The sequence below is a fragment of the Mustelus asterias genome, unplaced genomic scaffold (genome assembly GCF_964213995.1).
Source record: "Mustelus asterias unplaced genomic scaffold, sMusAst1.hap1.1 HAP1_SCAFFOLD_737, whole genome shotgun sequence".
Taxonomy (NCBI): domain Eukaryota; kingdom Metazoa; phylum Chordata; class Chondrichthyes; order Carcharhiniformes; family Triakidae; genus Mustelus; species Mustelus asterias.
The window spans coordinates 17,266-37,208 of NW_027590686.1; the positions used below are offsets into that span (position 1 = coordinate 17,266).

General features: G+C 51.0%; 1 protein-coding gene across 2 annotated transcripts in view; it reads right to left on the bottom strand.

Moving 5' to 3' along the window:
* Positions 1–18,360, bottom strand: part of LOC144487331 (GTP-binding protein 2-like) — a 34,861-nt gene extending 16,501 nt beyond the window's left edge. Inside the window, exon 1 of one of the 2 annotated variants that reach the window (XM_078205408.1) lies at positions 17,905–18,360. In XM_078205408.1, coding sequence (XP_078061534.1) covers positions 17,905–18,258 — 354 coding nt within the window. In that variant the 5' untranslated portion in view covers positions 18,259–18,360. The remainder of the gene's footprint in view (positions 1–17,904) is intronic. The other variant, XM_078205409.1, reaches the window with a different exon arrangement.
* Between the last annotated feature and the right edge of the window lie 1,583 nt (positions 18,361–19,943).

The following is a 19,943-nucleotide window of genomic DNA, read 5'->3' on the forward strand; positions in this document are numbered from 1 at the left end:
ACCCCCAGATACTCATTATTCCAATATCTCCCGACAGTGTCAGTGTACACACCCCCAGATACTCATTATTCCAATATCTCCCGACAGTGTCAGTGTACACACCCCCAGGTACTCATTATTCCAATATCTCCCGACAGTGTCAGTGTACACACCCCCAGATACTCATTACTCCAATATCTCCCGACAGTGTCAGTGTACACACCCCCAGATACTCATTATTCCAATATCTCCCGACAGTGTCAGTGTACACACCCCCAGATACTCATTATTCCAATATCTCCCGACAGTGTCAGTGTACACACCCCCAGGTACTCATTATTCCAATATCTCCCGACAGTGTCAGTGTACACACCCCCAGATACTCATTATTCCAATATCTCCCGACAGTGTCAGTGTACACACCCCCAGATACTCATTATTCCAATATCTCCCGACAGTGTCAGTGTACACACCCCCAGATACTCATTATTCCAATATCTCCCGACAGTGTCAGTGTACACCCCCCCAGGTACTCATTATTCCAATATCTCCCGACAGTGTCAGTGTACACACCCCCAGATACTCATTACTCCAATATCTCCCGACAGTGTCAGTGTACACACCCCCAGATACTCATTATTCCAATATCTCCCGACAGTGTCAGTGTACACCCCCCCAGGTACTCATTATTCCAATATCTCCCGACAGTGTCACTGGACACACCCCCATATACTCATTACTCCAATATCTCCCGACAGTGTCAGTGTACACACCCCCAGGTACTCATTATTCCAATATCTCCCAACAGTGTCAGTGTACACACCCCCAGGTACTCATTATTCCAATATCTCCCGACAGTGTCAGTGTACACACCCCCAGATACTCATTATTCCAATATCTCCCGACAGTGTCAGTGTACACACCCCCAGATACTCATTATTCCAATATCTCCCGACAGTGTCAGTGTACACACCCCCAGGTACTCATTATTCCAATATCTCCCGACAGTGTACACACCCCCAGATACTCATTATTCCAGTATCTCCCGACAGTGTCAGTGTACACACCCCCAGATACTCATTATTCCAATATCTCCCGACAGTGTCAGTGTACACACCCCCAGGTACTCATTATTCCAATATCTCCCGACAGTGTCAGTGTACACACCCCCAGGTACTCATTATTCCAATATCTCCCGACAGTGTCAGTGTACACACCCCCAGGTACTCATTATTCCAATATCTCCCGACAGTGTCAGTGTACACACCCCCAGATACTCATTATTCCAATATCTCCCGACAGTGTCAGTGTACACACCCCCAGGTACTCATTATTCCAATATCTCCCGACAGTGTCAGTGTACACACCCCCAGATACTCATTATTCCAATATCTCCCGACAGTGTCAGTGTACACACCCCCAGATACTCATTACTCCAATATCTCCCGACAGTGTCAGTGTACACACCCCCAGATACTCATTACTCCAATATCTCCCGACAGTGTCAGTGTACACCCCCCCAGATACTCATTACTCCAATATCTCCCGACAGTGTCAGTGTACACACCCCCAGATACTCATTACTCCAATATCTCCCGACAGTGTCAGTGTACACACCCCCAGATACTCATTATTCCAATATCTCCCGACAGTGTCAGTGTACACACCCCCAGATACTCATTACTCCAATATCACCCGACAGTGTCAGTGTACACACCCCCAGATACTCATTATTCCAATATCTCCCGACAGTGTCAGTGTACACACCCCCAGATACTCATTATTCCAATATCTCCCGACAGTGTCAGTGTACACACCCCCAGATACTCATTATTCCAATATCTCCCAAGTGTCAGTGTACACACCCCCAGATACTCATTATTCCAATATCTCCCGACAGTGTCAGTGTACACACCCCCAGATACTCATTATTCCAATATCACCCAAGTGTCAGTGTACACACCCCCAGGTACTCATTATTCCAATATCTCCCGACAGTGTCAGTGTCCACACCCCCAGATACTCATTATTCCAATATTTCCCGACAGTGTCAGTGTACACACCCCCAGATACTCATTATTCCAATATCTCCCGACAGTGTCAGTGTACACACCCCCAGATACTCATTATTCCAATATCTCCCGACAGTGTACACACCCCCAGATACTCATTATTCCAATATCTCCCGACAGTGTCAGTGTACACACCCCCAGATACTCATTATTCCAATATCTCCCGACAGTGTCAGTGTACACACCCCCAGGTACTCATTATTCCAATATCTCCCGACAGTGTCAGTGTACACACCCCCAGATACTCATTATTCCAATATCTCCCGACAGTGTCAGTGTACACACCCCCAGATACTCATTATTCCAATATCTCCCGACAGTGTCAGTGTACACACCCCCAGATACTCATTATTCCAATATCTCCCGACAGTGTCAGTGTACACACCCCCAGATACTCATTATTCCAATATCTCCCGACAGTGTCAGTGTACACACCCCCAGATACTCATTATTCCAATATCTCCCGACAGTGTCAGTGTACACACCCCCAGATACTCATTATTCCAATATCTCCCGACAGTGTCAGTGTACACACCCCCAGATACTCATTATTCCAATATCTCCCGACAGTGTCAGTGTACACACCCCCAGATACTCATTATTCCAATATCTCCCGACAGTGTCAGTGTACACACCCCCAGATACTCATTATTCCAATATCTCCCGACAGTGTCAGTGTACACCCCCCCAGGTACTCATTATTCCAATATCTCCCGACAGTGTCAGTGTACACACCCCCAGATACTCATTACTCCAATATCTCCCGACAGTGTCAGTGTACACACCCCCAGATACTCATTATTCCAATATCTCCCGACAGTGTCAGTGTACACCCCCCCAGGTACTCATTATTCCAATATCTCCCGACAGTGTCACTGTACACACCCCCATATACTCATTACTCCAATATCTCCCGACAGTGTCAGTGTACACACCCCCAGGTACTCATTATTCCAATATCTCCCAACAGTGTCAGTGTACACACCCCCAGGTACTCATTATTCCAGTATCTCCCGACAGTGTCAGTGTACACACCCCCAGATACTCATTATTCCAATATCTCCCGACAGTGTCAGTGTACACACCCCCAGGTACTCATTATTCCAATATCTCCCGACAGTGTCAGTGTACACACCCCCAGATACTCATTATTCCAATATCTCCCGACAGTGTCAGTGTACACACCCCCAGGTACTCATTATTCCAATATCTCCCGACAGTGTCAGTGTACACACCCCCAGATACTCATTATTCCAATATCTCCCGACAGTGTCAGTGTACACACCCCCAGGTACTCATTATTCCAATATCTCCCGACAGTGTCAGTGTACACACCCCCAGATACTCATTATTCCAATATCTCCCGACAGTGTCAGTGTACAAACCCCCAGATACTCATTACTCCAATATCTCCCGACAGTGTCAGTGTACACACCCCCAGATACTCATTACTCCAATATCTCCCGACAGTGTCAGTGTACACCCCCCCAGATACTCATTACTCCAATATCTCCCGACAGTGTCAGTGTACACACCCCCAGATACTCATTACTCCAATATCTCCCGACAGTGTCAGTGTACACACCCCCAGATACTCATTATTCCAATATCTCCCGACAGTGTCAGTGTACACACCCCCAGATACTCATTACTCCAATATCACCCGACAGTGTCAGTGTACACACCCCCAGATACTCATTATTCCAATATCTCCCGACAGTGTCAGTGTACACACCCCCAGATACTCATTATTCCAATATCTCCCGACAGTGTCAGTGTACACACCCCCAGATACTCATTATTCCAATATCTCCCAAGTGTCAGTGTACACACCCCCAGATACTCATTATTCCAATATCTCCCGACAGTGTCAGTGTACACACCCCCAGATACTCATTATTCCAATATCACCCAAGTGTCAGTGTACACACCCCCAGGTACTCATTATTCCAATATCTCCCGACAGTGTCAGTGTACACACCCCCAGATACTCATTATTCCAATATTTCCCGACAGTGTCAGTGTACACACCCCCAGATACTCATTATTCCAATATCTCCCGACAGTGTCAGTGTACACACCCCCAGATACTCATTATTCCAATATCTCCCGACAGTGTACACACCCCCAGATACTCATTATTCCAATATCTCCCGACAGTGTCAGTGTACACACCCCCAGATACTCATTATTCCAATATCTCCCGACAGTGTCAGTGTACACACCCCCAGGTACTCATTATTCCAATATCTCCCGACAGTGTCAGTGTACACACCCCCAGATACTCATTATTCCAATATCTCCCGACAGTGTCAGTGTACACACCCCCAGATACTCATTATTCCAATATCTCCCGACAGTGTCAGTGTACACACCCCCAGATACTCATTATTTCAATATCTCCCGACAGTGTCAGTGTACACACCCCCAGATACTCATTATTCCAATATCTCCCGACAGTGTCAGTGTACACACCCCCAGATACTCATTATTCCAATATCTCCCGACAGTGTCAGTGTACACACCCCCAGATACTCATTATTCCAATATCTCCCGACAGTGTCAGTGTACACACCCCCAGATACTCATTATTCCAATATCTCCCGACAGTGTCAGTGTACACACCCCCAGATACTCATTATTCCAATATCTCCCGACAGTGTCAGTGTACACACCCCCAGATACTCATTATTCCAATATCTCCCGACAGTGTCAGTGTACACACCCCCAGGTACTCATTATTCCAATATCTCCCGACAGTGTCAGTGTACACACCCCCAGATACTCATTATTCCAATATCTCCCGACAGTGTCAGTGTACACACCCCCAGATACTCATTATTCCAATATCTCCCGACAGTGCCAGTGTACACACCCCCAGATACTCATTATTCCAATATCTCCCGACAGTGTGAGTGTACACACCCCCAGATACTCATTATTCCAATATCACCCGACAGTGTCAGTGTACACCCCCCCAGGTACTCATTATTCCAATATCTCCCGACAGTGTCAGTGTACACACCCCCAGATACTCATTACTCCAATATCTCCCGACAGTGTCAGTGTACACACCCCCAGATACTCATTATTCCAATATCTCCCGACAGTGTCAGTGTACACCCCCCCAGGTACTCATTATTCCAATATCTCCCGACAGTGTCAGTGTACACACCCCCAGATACTCATTACTCCAATATCTCCCGACAGTGTCAGTGTACACACCCCCAGGTACTCATTATTCCAATATCTCCCAACAGTGTCAGTGTACACACCCCCAGATACTCATTATTCCAATATCTCCCGACAGTGTCAGTGTACACACCCCCAGGTACTCATTATTCCAATATCTCCCGACAGTGTCAGTGTACACACCCCCAGATACTCATTATTCCAATATCTCCCGACAGTGTCAGTGCGCACACCCCCAGATACTCATTACTCCAATATCTCCCGACAGTGTCAGTGCACACACCCCCAGATACTCATTACTCCAATATCTCCCGACAGTGTCAGTGTACACCCCCCCAGATACTCATTACTCCAATATCTCCCGACAGTGTCAGTGTACACACCCCCAGATACTCATTATTCCAATATCTCCCGACAGTGTCAGTGTACACACCCCCAGATGCTCATTATTCCAATATCTCCCGACAGTGTCAGTGTACACACCCCCAGATACTCATTACTCCAATATCACCCGACAGTGTCAGTGTACACACCCCCAGATACTCATTATTCCAATATCTCCCGACAGTGTCAGTGTACACACCCCCAGATGCTCATTATTCCAATATCTCCCGACAGTGTCAGTGTACACACCCCCAGATACTCATTATTCCAATATCTCCCGACAGTGTCAGTGTACACACCCCCAGATACTCATTATTCCAATATCTCCCGACAGTGTCAGTGTACACACCCCCAGATACTCATTATTCCAATATCTCCCGACAGTGTCAGTGTACACACCCCCAGATACTCATTATTCCAATATCTCCCGACAGTGTCAGTGTACACCCCCCCAGATACTCATTATTCCAATATCTCCCGACAGTGTCAGTGTACACACCCCCAGATACTCATTATTCCAATATCTCCCAACAGTGTCAGTGTACACACCCCCAGGTACTCATAATTCCAATATCTCCCGACAGTGTCAGTGTACACACCCCCAGATACTCATTACTCCAATATCTCCCGACAGTGTCAGTGTACACACCCCCAGATACTCATTATTCCAATATCTCCCGACAGTGTCAGTGTACACACCCCCAGGTACTCATTATTCCAATATCTCCCGACAGTGTCAGTGTACACACCCCCCAGATACTCATTATTCCAATATCTCCCGACAGTGTCAGTGTACACACCCCCAGATACTCATTATTCCAATATCTCCCGACAGTGTCAGTGTACACACCCCCAGGTACTCATTATTCCAATATCTCCCGACAGTGTCAGTGTACACACCCCCAGATACTCATTATTCCAATATCACCCGACAGTGTCAGTGTACACACCCCCAGATACTCATTATTCCAATATCTCCCGACAGTGTCAGTGTACACACCCCCAGATACTCATTATTCCAATATCTCCCGACAGTGTCAGTGTACACCCCCCCAGGTACTCATTATTCCAATATCTCCCGACAGTGTCAGTGTACACACCCCCAGATACTCATTACTCCAATATCTCCCGACAGTGTCAGTGTACACACCCCCAGATACTCATTATTCCAATATCTCCCGACAGTGTCAGTGTACACCCCCCCAGGTACTCATTATTCCAATATCTCCCGACAGTGTCACTGTACACGCCCCCATATACACATTACTCCAATATCTCCCGACAGTGTCAGTGTACACACCCCCAGGTACTCATTATTCCAATATCTCCCGACAGTGTCAGTGTACACACCCCCAGATACTCATTACTCCAATATCTCCCGACAGTGTCAGTGTGCACACCCCCAGATACTCATTATTCCAATATCTCCCGACAGTGTCAGTGTACACACCCCCAGATACTCATTATTCCAATATCTCCCGACAGTGTCAGTGTACACACCCCCAGATACTCATTATTCCAATATCTCCCGACAGTGTCAGTGTACACACCCCCAGGTACTCATTATTCCAATATCTCCCGACAGTGTCAGTGTACACACCCCCAGATACTCATTATTCCAATATCTCCCGACAGTGTCAGTGTACACACCCCCAGATACTCATTATTCCAATATCTCCCGACAGTGTCAGTGTACACACCCCCAGATACTCATTATTCCAATATCTCCCGACAGTGTCAGTGTACACCCCCCCAGGTACTCATTATTCCAATATCTCCCGACAGTGTCAGTGTACACACCCCCAGATACTCATTACTCCAATATCTCCCGACAGTGTCAGTGTACACACCCCCAGATACTCATTATTCCAATATCTCCCGACAGTGTCAGTGTACACCCCCCCAGGTACTCATTATTCCAATATCTCCCGACAGTGTCACTGTACACACCCCCATATACTCATTACTCCAATATCTCCCGACAGTGTCAGTGTACACACCCCCAGGTACTCATTATTCCAATATCTCCCAACAGTGTCAGTGTACACACCCCCAGGTACTCATTATTCCAATATCTCCCGACAGTGTCAGTGTACACACCCCCAGATACTCATTATTCCAATATCTCCCGACAGTGTCAGTGTACACACCCCCAGATACTCATTATTCCAATATCTCCCAACAGTGTCAGTGTACACACCCCCAGGTACTCATTATTCCAATATCTCCCGACAGTGTACACACCCCCAGATACTCATTATTCCAGTATCTCCCGACAGTGTCAGTGTACACACCCCCAGATACTCATTATTCCAATATCTCCCGACAGTGTCAGTGTACACACCCCCAGGTACTCATTATTCCAATATCTCCCGACAGTGTCAGTGTACACACCCCCAGGTACTCATTATTCCAATATCTCCCGACAGTGTCAGTGTACACACCCCCAGGTACTCATTATTCCAATATCTCCCGACAGTGTCAGTGTACACACCCCCAGATACTCATTATTCCAATATCTCCCGACAGTGTCAGTGTACACACCCCCAGGTACTCATTATTCCAATATCTCCCGACAGTGTCAGTGTACACACCCCCAGATACTCATTATTCCAATATCTCCCGACAGTGTCAGTGTACACACCCCCAGATACTCATTACTCCAATATCTCCCGACAGTGTCAGTGTACACACCCCCAGATACTCATTACTCCAATATCTCCCGACAGTGTCAGTGTACACCCCCCCAGATACTCATTACTCCAATATCTCCCGACAGTGTCAGTGTACACACCCCCAGATACTCATTACTCCAATATCTCCCGACAGTGTCAGTGTACACACCCCCAGATACTCATTATTCCAATATCTCCCGACAGTGTCAGTGTACACACCCCCAGATACTCATTACTCCAATATCACCCGACAGTGTCAGTGTACACACCCCCAGATACTCATTATTCCAATATCTCCCGACAGTGTCAGTGTACACACCCCCAGATACTCATTATTCCAATATCTCCCGACAGTGTCAGTGTACACACCCCCAGATACTCATTATTCCAATATCTCCCAAGTGTCAGTGTACACACCCCCAGATACTCATTATTCCAATATCTCCCGACAGTGTCAGTGTACACACCCCCAGATACTCATTATTCCAATATCACCCAAGTGTCAGTGTACACACCCCCAGGTACTCATTATTCCAATATCTCCCGACAGTGTCAGTGTACACACCCCCAGATACTCATTATTCCAATATTTCCCGACAGTGTCAGTGTACACACCCCCAGATACTCATTATTCCAATATCTCCCGACAGTGTCAGTGTACACACCCCCAGATACTCATTATTCCAATATCTCCCGACAGTGTACACACCCCCAGATACTCATTATTCCAATATCTCCCGACAGTGTCAGTGTACACACCCCCAGATACTCATTATTCCAATATCTCCCGACAGTGTCAGTGTACACACCCCCAGGTACTCATTATTCCAATATCTCCCGACAGTGTCAGTGTACACACCCCCAGATACTCATTATTCCAATATCTCCCGACAGTGTCAGTGTACACACCCCCAGGTACTCATTATTCCAATATCTCCCGACAGTGTCGGTGTACACACCCCCAGATACTCATTATTCCAATATCTCCCGACAGTGTCAGTGTACACACCCCCAGGTACTCATTATTCCAATATCTCCCGACAGTGTCAGTGTACACACCCCCAGATACTCATTATTCCAATATCTCCCGACAGTGTCAGTGTACACACCCCCAGATACTCATTATTCCAATATCTCCCGACAGTGTCAGTGTACACACCCCCAGATACTCATTATTCCAATATCTCCCGACAGTGTCAGTGTACACACCCCCAGATACTCATTATTCCAATATCTCCCGACAGTGTCAGTGTACACACCCCCAGATACTCATTATTCCAATATCTCCCGACAGTGTCAGTGTACACCCCCCCAGATACTCATTATTCCAATATCTCCCGACAGTGTCAGTGTACACACCCCCAGATACTCATTATTCCAATATCTCCCGACAGTGTCAGTGTACACACCCCCAGATACTCATTATTCCAATATCTCCCGACAGTGTCAGTGTACACACCCCCAGGTACTCATTATTCCAATATCTCCCGACAGTGTCAGTGTACACACCCCCAGATACTCATTATTCCAATATCTCCCGACAGTGTCAGTGTACACACCCCCAGATACTCATTATTCCAATATCTCCCGACAGTGCCAGTGTACACACCCCCAGATACTCATTATTCCAATATCTCCCGACAGTGTCAGTGTACACACCCCCAGATACTCATTATTCCAATATCTCCCGACAGTGTCAGTGTACACCCCCCCAGGTACTCATTATTCCAATATCTCCCGACAGTGTCAGTGTACACACCCCCAGATACTCATTATTCCAATATCTCCCGACAGTGTCAGTGCGCACACCCCCAGATACTCATTACTCCAATATCTCCCGACAGTGTCAGTGCACACACCCCCAGATACTCATTACTCCAATATCTCCCGACAGTGTCAGTGTACACCCCCCCAGATACTCATTACTCCAATATCTCCCGACAGTGTCAGTGTACACACCCCCAGATACTCATTATTCCAATATCTCCCGACAGTGTCAGTGTACACACCCCCAGATGCTCATTATTCCAATATCTCCCGACAGTGTCAGTGTACACACCCCCAGATACTCATTACTCCAATATCACCCGACAGTGTCAGTGTACACACCCCCAGATACTCATTATTCCAATATCTCCCGACAGTGTCAGTGTACACACCCCCAGATGCTCATTATTCCAATATCTCCCGACAGTGTCAGTGTACACACCCCCAGATACTCATTATTCCAATATCTCCCAAGTGTCAGTGTACACACCCCCAGATACTCATTATTCCAATATCTCCCGACAGTGTCAGTGTACACACCCCCAGATACTCATTATTCCAATATCTCCCGACAGTGTCAGTGTACACACCCCCAGATACTCATTATTCCAATATCTCCCGACAGTGTCAGTGTACACCCCCCCAGATACTCATTATTCCAATATCTCCCGACAGTGTCAGTGTACACACCCCCAGATACTCATTATTCCAATATCACCCAACAGTGTCAGTGTACACCCCCCCAGGTACTCATTATTCCAATATCTCCCGACAGTGTCAGTGTACACACCCCCAGATACTCATTACTCCAATATCTCCCGACAGTGTCAGTGTACACACCCCCAGACACTCATTATTCCAATATCTCCCGACAGTGTCAGTGTACACACCCCCAGATACTCATTACTCCAATATCTCCCGACAGTGTCAGTGTACACACCCCCAGATACTCATTACTCCAATATCTCCCGACAGTGTCAGTGTACACACCCCCAGGTACTCATTATTCCAATATCTCCCGACAGTGTCAGTGTACACCCCCCCAGATACTCATTATTCCAATATCTCCCGACAGTGTCAGTGTACACCCCCCCAGGTACTCATTATTCCAATATCTCCCGACAGTGTCAGTGTACACACCCCCAGATACTCATTATTCCAATATCTCCCGACAGTGTCAGTGTACACACCCCCAGATACTCATTATTCCAATATCTCCCGACAGTGTCAGTGTACACACCCCCATATACTCATTACTCCAATATCTCCCGACAGTGTCAGTGTACACACCCCCAGATACTCATTATTCCAATATCTCCCGACAGTGTCAGTGTACACCCCCCCAGGTACTCATTATTCCAATATCTCCCGACAGTGTCAGTGTACACACCCCCAGATACTCATTATTCCAATATCTCCCGACAGTGTCAGTGTACACACCCCCAGATACTCATTATTCCAATATCTCCCGACAGTGTCAGTGTACACACCCCCATATACTCATTACTCCAATATCTCCCGACAGTGTCAGTGTACACACCCCCAGATACTCATTATTCCAATATCTCCCGACAGTGTCAGTGTACACCCCCCCAGATACTCATTATTCCAATATCTCCCAACAGTGTCAGTGTACACACCCCCAGATACTCATTACTCCAATATCTCCCGACAGTGTCAGTGTACACACCCCCAGATACTCATTATTCCAATATCTCCCGACAGTGTCAGTGTACACCCCCAGATACTCATTATTCCAATATCTCCCGACAGTGTCAGTGTACACACCCCCAGATACTCATTACTCCAATATCTCCCGACAGTGTCAGTGTACACACCCCCAGATACTCATTATTCCAATATCTCCCGACAGTGTCAGTGTACACACCCCCAGATACTCATTATTCCAATATCTCCCAACAGTGTCAGTGTACACACCCCCAGGTACTCATTATTCCAATATCTCCCGACAGTGTCAGTGTACACACCCCCAGATACTCATTATTCCAATATCTCCCGACAGTGTCAGTGTACACACCCCCAGATACTCATTATTCCAATATCTCCCAACAGTGTCAGTGTACACACCCCCAGGTACTCATTATTCCAATATCTCCCGACAGTGTCAGTGTACACACCCCCAGATACTCATTATTCCAATATCTCCCAACAGTGTCAGTGTACACACCCCCAGGTACTCATTATTCCAATATCTCCCGACAGTGTCAGTGTACACACCCCCAGATACTCATTACTCCAATATCTCCCGACAGTGTCAGTGTACACACCCCCAGATACTCATTATTCCAATATCTCCCGACAGTGTCAGTGTACACACCCCCAGGTGCTCATTATTCCAATATCTCCCGACAGTGTCAGTGTACACCCCCCCAGATACTCATTATTCCAATATCTCCCGACAGTGTCAGTGTACACACCCCCAGGTGCTCATTATTCCAATATCTCCCGACAGTGTCAGTGTACACACCCCCAGATACTCATTATTCCAATATCTCCCGACAGTGTCAGTGTACACCCCCCCAGGTACTCATTATTCCAATATCTCCCAACAGTGTCAGTGTACACACCCCCCAGACACTCATTATTCCAATATCTCCCGACAGTGTCAGTGTACACACCCCCAGATACTCATTATTCCAATATCTCCCGACAGTGTCAGTGTACACACCCCCAGATACTCATTATTCCAGTCTTTGACAGCCGGTTTACCCAAACTGCTCTGATAACAAGCTACATTTCTTTCGCATCCTTAATGTTCTAAGATGCTGAAAAGGGCCATTATCAAACACACCTTGACACTAAGCTACACCGCCAGATCATACATGGTTAGGAAGTTTGCAGAAGATTCTAAATTAGGAGGTATCACTGATAGCGAAGGAGGTTATCAAAAATTACAAGGGCATCTTGATCAGCGAAGGAAGTGGGCCAGCGTTTGGCAAATGGGCTTCAATACAGGTAAGTGTGAGGTGTTGCATTTTGGAAACTCAAACCAGATTAGGACTTGTACAGTGAATGGTAGGGCCCTGGGAGTATAGAGGAACAGAGGGACCCGAGAGTACAAGTACATAGTTCATTGAAAGCGGCCTCACAGGTAGATAGGGTGGTGAAGAAGGCTTTTAGCACACAGAGCTTCATCAGTCAGGGCATTGAGTATAGGAGTTGGGACATTATGTTTCAGTTGTATAAGTTGTTGGTGAGGCCACACTTGGCGTACTGTGTACAGTTTTGGTCACCCTGTTGTAGCAGACATTGATAAACTGGAAAGCGTGCAGAGAAGATTGACCAGGATGTTGCCAGGACGAGTGGGCGTGAGTTATCGGGGGTGGTTGGCCAGGCCAGGACTTTATTCCTCGGAACACAGGAGAATGAGGGGTGACCTGACTGAGGTGAATAAGATCATGAGGGGCATCTGCAGGATGAACGCACAGAGTCTTTTTCCCAGGGAAGGGGAATTGAAAACTAGAGGGCAGAGGTTTAAGGTGAGAAGGGAAAGATTTAAAAGGGACCTGAGGGGCAACTTCTTCACACAGAGGGTGGTGCGTACATGGAATGAGCTGCCAGAGAAAGTGGCTGAGGCAACATTTAAAAAGCATTTGGATAAGTACATGGAGAAGGCGAGTGGAGCAGTGCGGAACTTCTCAAACTAGCTTCAGAGCCAGATATCCATTGTCTTTGTGTCAACACTAAACAGCAGGGAGTACAAGGCCATATCCTTCAGCAACCAGGCTGACTCACTGCAAAATCCAGAGACTCTGGGATCACAAGTCACATTGACGACAACCTGACAAGGGCAACATTCCCAAAACAACAGCGCGAGATGACAAGCAGCATACAATTAGCCAAATGTCCCTGCAAACTACAGAGGGATCTCCTACCACATTTGTGCCCAGTCCCCCACATGCACACAGCGTCACTCTGAAGCAGACACACACACGCGGCGTCACTCTGAAGCAGACACACACACGCGGCGTCACTCTGAAGCAGACACACACACGCGGCGTCACTCTGAAGCAGACACACACACGCGGCGTCACTCTGAAGCAGACACACACACGCGGCGTCACTCTGAAGCAGACACACACACGCGGCGTCACTCTGAAGCAGACACACACGCGGCGTCACTCTGAAGCAGACACACACACGCGGCGTCACTCTGAAGCAGACACACACACGCGGCGTCACTCTGAAGCAGACACACACACGCGGCGTCACTCTGAAGCAGACACACACACGCGGCGTCACTCTGAAGCAGACACACACACGCGGCGTCACTCTGAAGCAGACACACACACGCGGCGTCACTCTGAAGCAGACACACACGCGGCGTCACTCTGAAGCAGACACACACACGCGGCGTCACTCTGAAGCAGACACACACACGCGGCGTCACTCTGAAGCAGACACACACACGCGGCGTCACTCTGAAGCAGACACACACACGCAGCGTCACTCTGAAGCAGACACACACACGCGGCGTCACTCTGAAGCAGACACACACACGCGGCGTCACTCTGAAGCAGACACACGCGGCGTCACTCTGAAGCAGACACACGCGGCGTCACTCTGAAGCAGACACACACAGCGTCACTCTGAAGCAGACACACAGCGTCACTCTGAAGCAGACACACGCGGCGTCACTCTGAAGCAGACACACGCGGCGTCACTCTGAAGCAGACACACACAGCGTCACTCTGAAGCAGACACACGCAGCGTCACTCTGAAGCAGACACACGCGGCGTCACTCTGAAGCAGACACACGCGGCGTCACTCTGAAGCAGACACACGCGGCGTCACTCTGAAGCAGACACACGCAGCGTCACTCTGAAGCAGACACACGCAGCGTCACTCTGAAGCAGACACACACAGCGTCACTCTGAAGCAGACACACACAGCGTCACTCTGAAGCAGACACACACAGCGTCACTCTGAAGCAGACAGACACACACAGCGTCACTCTGAAGCAGACACACACAGCGTCACTCTGAAGCAGACACACACAGCGTCACTCTGAAGCAGACACACACAGCGTCACTCTGAAGCAGACACACACACACAGCGTCACTCTGAAGCAGACACACACACACAGCGTCACTCTGAAGCAGACACACACACACAGCGTCACTCTGAAGCAGACACACACACACAGCGTCACTCTGAAGCAGACACACACACACAGCGTCACTCTGAAGCAGACACACACAGCGTCACTCTGAAGCAGACACACACAGCGTCACTCTGAAGCAGACACACACAGCGTCACTCTGAAGCAGACACACACAGCGTCACTCTGAAGCAGACACACACACACAGCGTCACTCTGAAGCAGACACACACAGCGTCACTCTGAAGCAGACACACACAGCGTCACTCTGAAGCAGACACACACAGCGTCACTCTGAAGCAGACACACACAGCGTCACTCTGAAGCAGACACACACAGCGTCACTCTGAAGCAGACACACACGGCGTCACTCTGAAGCAGACACGCACAGCGTCACTCTGAAGCAGACACACACAGCGTCACTCTGAAGCAGACACACACAGCGTCACTCTGAAGCAGACACACGCAGCGTCACTCTGAAGCAGACACACGCAGCGTCACTCTGAAGCAGACACACACACACAGCGTCACTCTGAAGCAGACACACACACACAGCGTCACTCTGAAGCAGACACACACACACAGCGTCACTCTGAAGCAGACACACACAGCGTCACTCTGAAGCAGACACACACAGCGTCACTCTGAAGCAGACACACACAGCGTCACTCTGAAGCAGACACACACAGCGTCACTCTGAAGCAGACACACGCGGCGTCACTCTGAAGCAGACACACGCGGCGTCACTCTGAAGCAGACACACACAGCGTCACTCTGAAGCAGACACACACAGCGTCACTCTGAAGCAGACACACACAGCGTCACTCTGAAGCAGACACACACAGCGTCACTCTGAAGCAGACACACACAGCGTCACTCTGAAGCAGACACACACAGCGTCACTCTGAAGCAGACACACGCGGCGTCACTCTGAAGCAGACACACACACACAGCGTCACTCTGAAGCAGACACACACAGCGTCACTCTGAAGCAGACACACACAGCGTCACTCTGAAGCAGACACACACAGCGTCACTCTGAAGCAGACACACACAGCGTCACTCTGAAGCAGACACACACAGCGTCACTCTGAAGCAGACACACACAGCGTCACTCTGAAGCAGACAGACACACACAGCGTCACTCTGAAGCAGACACACACACACAGCATCACTGTGCCACACCTTTCAGCATGGAAATTCCCCAAAGTGTAACAGCACGAAAAGCTGAATTGAAAATATTCCAGCTGGGGTATCAAGTGGAGAATTGACAAATCCATTTCGGAGAATGATTTCCTGCTGTCTCATCAATTTCCTCTGATCGAGCTGTTAATACCCTTGTGGAGGGAGCTACTCCCCCTGATAGTCTGATGAGGTTCTGTCTGAATAGCTGTGTGTACACCTCTGCTTTCACCCACAACTCATTTACCGCAGACCCACACAATCCAATCCCTTCCTAGACATTGATGTGACAGTGGCTGGCACTCACACTGAAACAGTGAGGGTTCAGACAGTCCCACAGCAGACTGAGCCTTTCGAAGCTGCTGTGCAGTTTGTGGTTCCTGAATGATTCCAGTCTGAGCAACATTGCTGCTGTTTCCTGAACACACAGTGAGGAAGGAGAGGTCCGCCTGACACTGCAACTCCCTGCCAACACATCACAGCCCAGGGAAAGTCAGCCCGGCCCAGACACCCTCACACACACCCCGCAACCCTCACACCCCCCAGACCCTCACCCCCCCCCAGACCCTCAACCCCCCCCAGACCCTCACCCCCCCCCGCCAGACCCTCACCCCCCAGACCCTCACCCCCCTCCCCCCAGACCCTCACCCCCCCCCAGACCCTTACACCCCCTCCCCCACCCCCCTCACACCCCCGCCCCCCCCTCACACACACCCCGCAACCCTCACACCCCCCCAGACCCTCACCCCCCTCCCCCCAGACCCTCACCCCCCTCCCCCCAGACCCTCACCCCCCCCCCCAGACCCTCACCCCCCCCCAGACCCTCACACCCCCCAGACCCTCACCCCCCCCCAGACCCTCACCCCCCCCCAGACCCTCAACCCCCCCCAGACCCTCACACCCCCCGCCAGACCCTCACCCCCCTCCCCCCAGACCCTCACCCCCCTCCCCCCAGACCCTCACCCCCCCCCAGACCCTTACACCCCCTCCCCCACCCCCCTCACACCCCCGCCCCCCCCTCACACACACCCCGCAACCCTCACACCCCCCCAGACCCTCACCCCCCTCCCCCCAGACCCTCACCCCCCTCCCCCCAGACCCTCACCCCCCCCCCCAGACCCTCACCCCCCCCCAGACCCTTACACCCCCTCCCCCACCCCCCTCACACCCCCTCCCCCACCCCCCTCACACCCCCGCCCCCCCCTCACACACACCCCGCAACCCTCACCCCCCCCCAGACCCTCACCCCCCCCCCAGACCCTCACCCCCCCCCAGACCCTCACCCCCCCCCAGACCCTCACCCCCCCCCCAGACCCTCACCCCCCCCCCCAGACCCTCACCCCCCCCCCCAGACCCTCACCCCCCCCCAGACCCTCACCCCCCCCCCCAGACCCTCACCCCCCCCCAGACCCTTACACCCCCTCCCCCACCCCCCTCACACCCCCCCCCCAGACCCTCTCACCCCCCCCCCCCCAGACCCTCACCCCCCCCCCCAGACCCTCACAGCCCCCCCTCCCCGCGCCGCTCTTACCTCAGGGGGGAGGAAGGGGGGGTTGTTGCGGCCCCGGGGGCGGCTCCGGCCTTTCTTGTGGCCGCCTCTGGGGGCTGCGGGCGGGACCTTGTTGTTTTTGTGAGCCGAGGCCGATGGCGCGGGTCCGCCCGCCGATCCCGGGACTGAAGCGGGGCCCCGTGCCGGGCACCGGCCGCGCCCGCTGGAGATGGGGGCCCGGCCGGAGGAGCGTCCGGAAGCGCAGGCCCGGCTGGAGCAGGAAGCCGGGCCGCAGCCCCCCGTCCCCCCGCCGCCGCCGCCGGGACCCCCGGGCGGCATTGCCCCTGTGCCGGAACCCGGGAAACCCCCGAACAACTCGCTCAGCAGCGGCTCCATGGCAACCGGCCTCGCGCCGCCGCTCGAAGCCCAACCGCCGCCGCTCGAGAACCAGCCACCACTGCGCGTGCGCCGGCCACCCGCACCCAAACACCCATCACTGCGCCTGCACCACATTCTTCAAACCCAAACATCCCCGGTGCGCAACTGCTGAACCAGCCCCGCCCCTTCCAGACCCAGACACTGCGCACGCGCGTCAGCACCAGGCGACTGCCCTGACGTCATCCACTGTGAGCCCAACCGTCAGTGCGCATGTGCCGCGCGGAGCCTGCTGGGGTTTGTAGTTTTGGCTGGCCCTTGGTTGCAAAAACTTGCATTTCTATAGCGCCTTTCACTTGGAATAACAAGATGGCCGAGCAAGGGCCGTGACAGGATGCTCCCAGGAAGACAGCCTTTCGGGATTCCTCTCAGCATCCCCAAAGATCAAACAAAACACAGACCTACTGCTGGGAGACTGGAGAAGATGGAGAGACTTCACCTGGAGAGACACTGAGCCCAGAGAGAGACTTCACCTGGAGAGACACTGAGCCCAGAGAGAGACTTCACCTGGGGAGACACTGAGCCCAGAGAGAGACTTCACCTGGAGAGACACTGAGCCCAGAGAGAGACTTCACCTGGAGACACTGAGCCCAGAGAGAGACTTCACCTGGAGACACTGAGCCCAGAGAGAGACTTCACCTGGGGAGACACTGAGCCAGAGAGAGACTTCACCTGGAGAGACACTGAGCCCAGAGAGAGACTTCACCTGGAGACACTGAGCCCAGAGAGAGACTTCACCTGGAGAGACACTGAGCCCAGAGAGAGACTTCACCTGGAGAGACACTGAGCCCAGAGAGAGACTTCACCTGGAGAGACACTGAGCCCAGAGAGAGACTTCACCTGGAGACACTGAGCCCAGAGAGAGACTTCACCTGGAGACACTGAGCCCAGAGAGAGACTTCACCTGGGGAGACACTGAGCCAGAGAGAGACTTCACCTGGAGACACTGAGCCCAGAGAGAGACTTCACCTGGAGAGACACTGAGCCCAGAGAGAGACTTCACCTGGAGAGACACTGAGCCCAGAGAGAGACTTCACCTGGAGAGACACTGAGCCCAGAGAGAGACTTCACCTGGAGAGACACTGAGCTCAGAGAGAGACTTCACCTGGGGAGACACTGAACCCAGAGAGAGACTTCACCTGGGGAGACACTGAACCCAGAGAGAGACTTCACCTGGAGACACTGAGCCCAGAGAGAGTCTTCACCTGGAGACACTGAGCCCAGAGAGAGACTTCACCTGGAGAGACACTGAGCCCAGAGAGAGACTTCACCTGGAGACACTGAGCCCAGAGAGAGACTTCACCTGGGGAGACACTGAACCCAGAGAGAGACTTCACCTGGAGACACTGAACCCAGAGAGAGACTTCACCTGGGGAGACACTGAGCCCAGAGAGAGACTTCACCTGGAGAGACACTGAGCCCAGAGAGAGACTTCACCTGGGGAGACACTGAGCCCAGAGAGAGACTTCACCTGGAGACAATGAACCCAGAGATAAACTTCACCTGGAGACACTGAACCCAGAGAGAGTCTTCACCTGGAGACACTGAGCCCAGAGAGAGACTTCACCTGGAGAGACACTGAGCCCAGAGAGAGACTTCACCTGGAGAGACACTGAGCCCAGAGAGAGACTTCACCTGGAGAGACA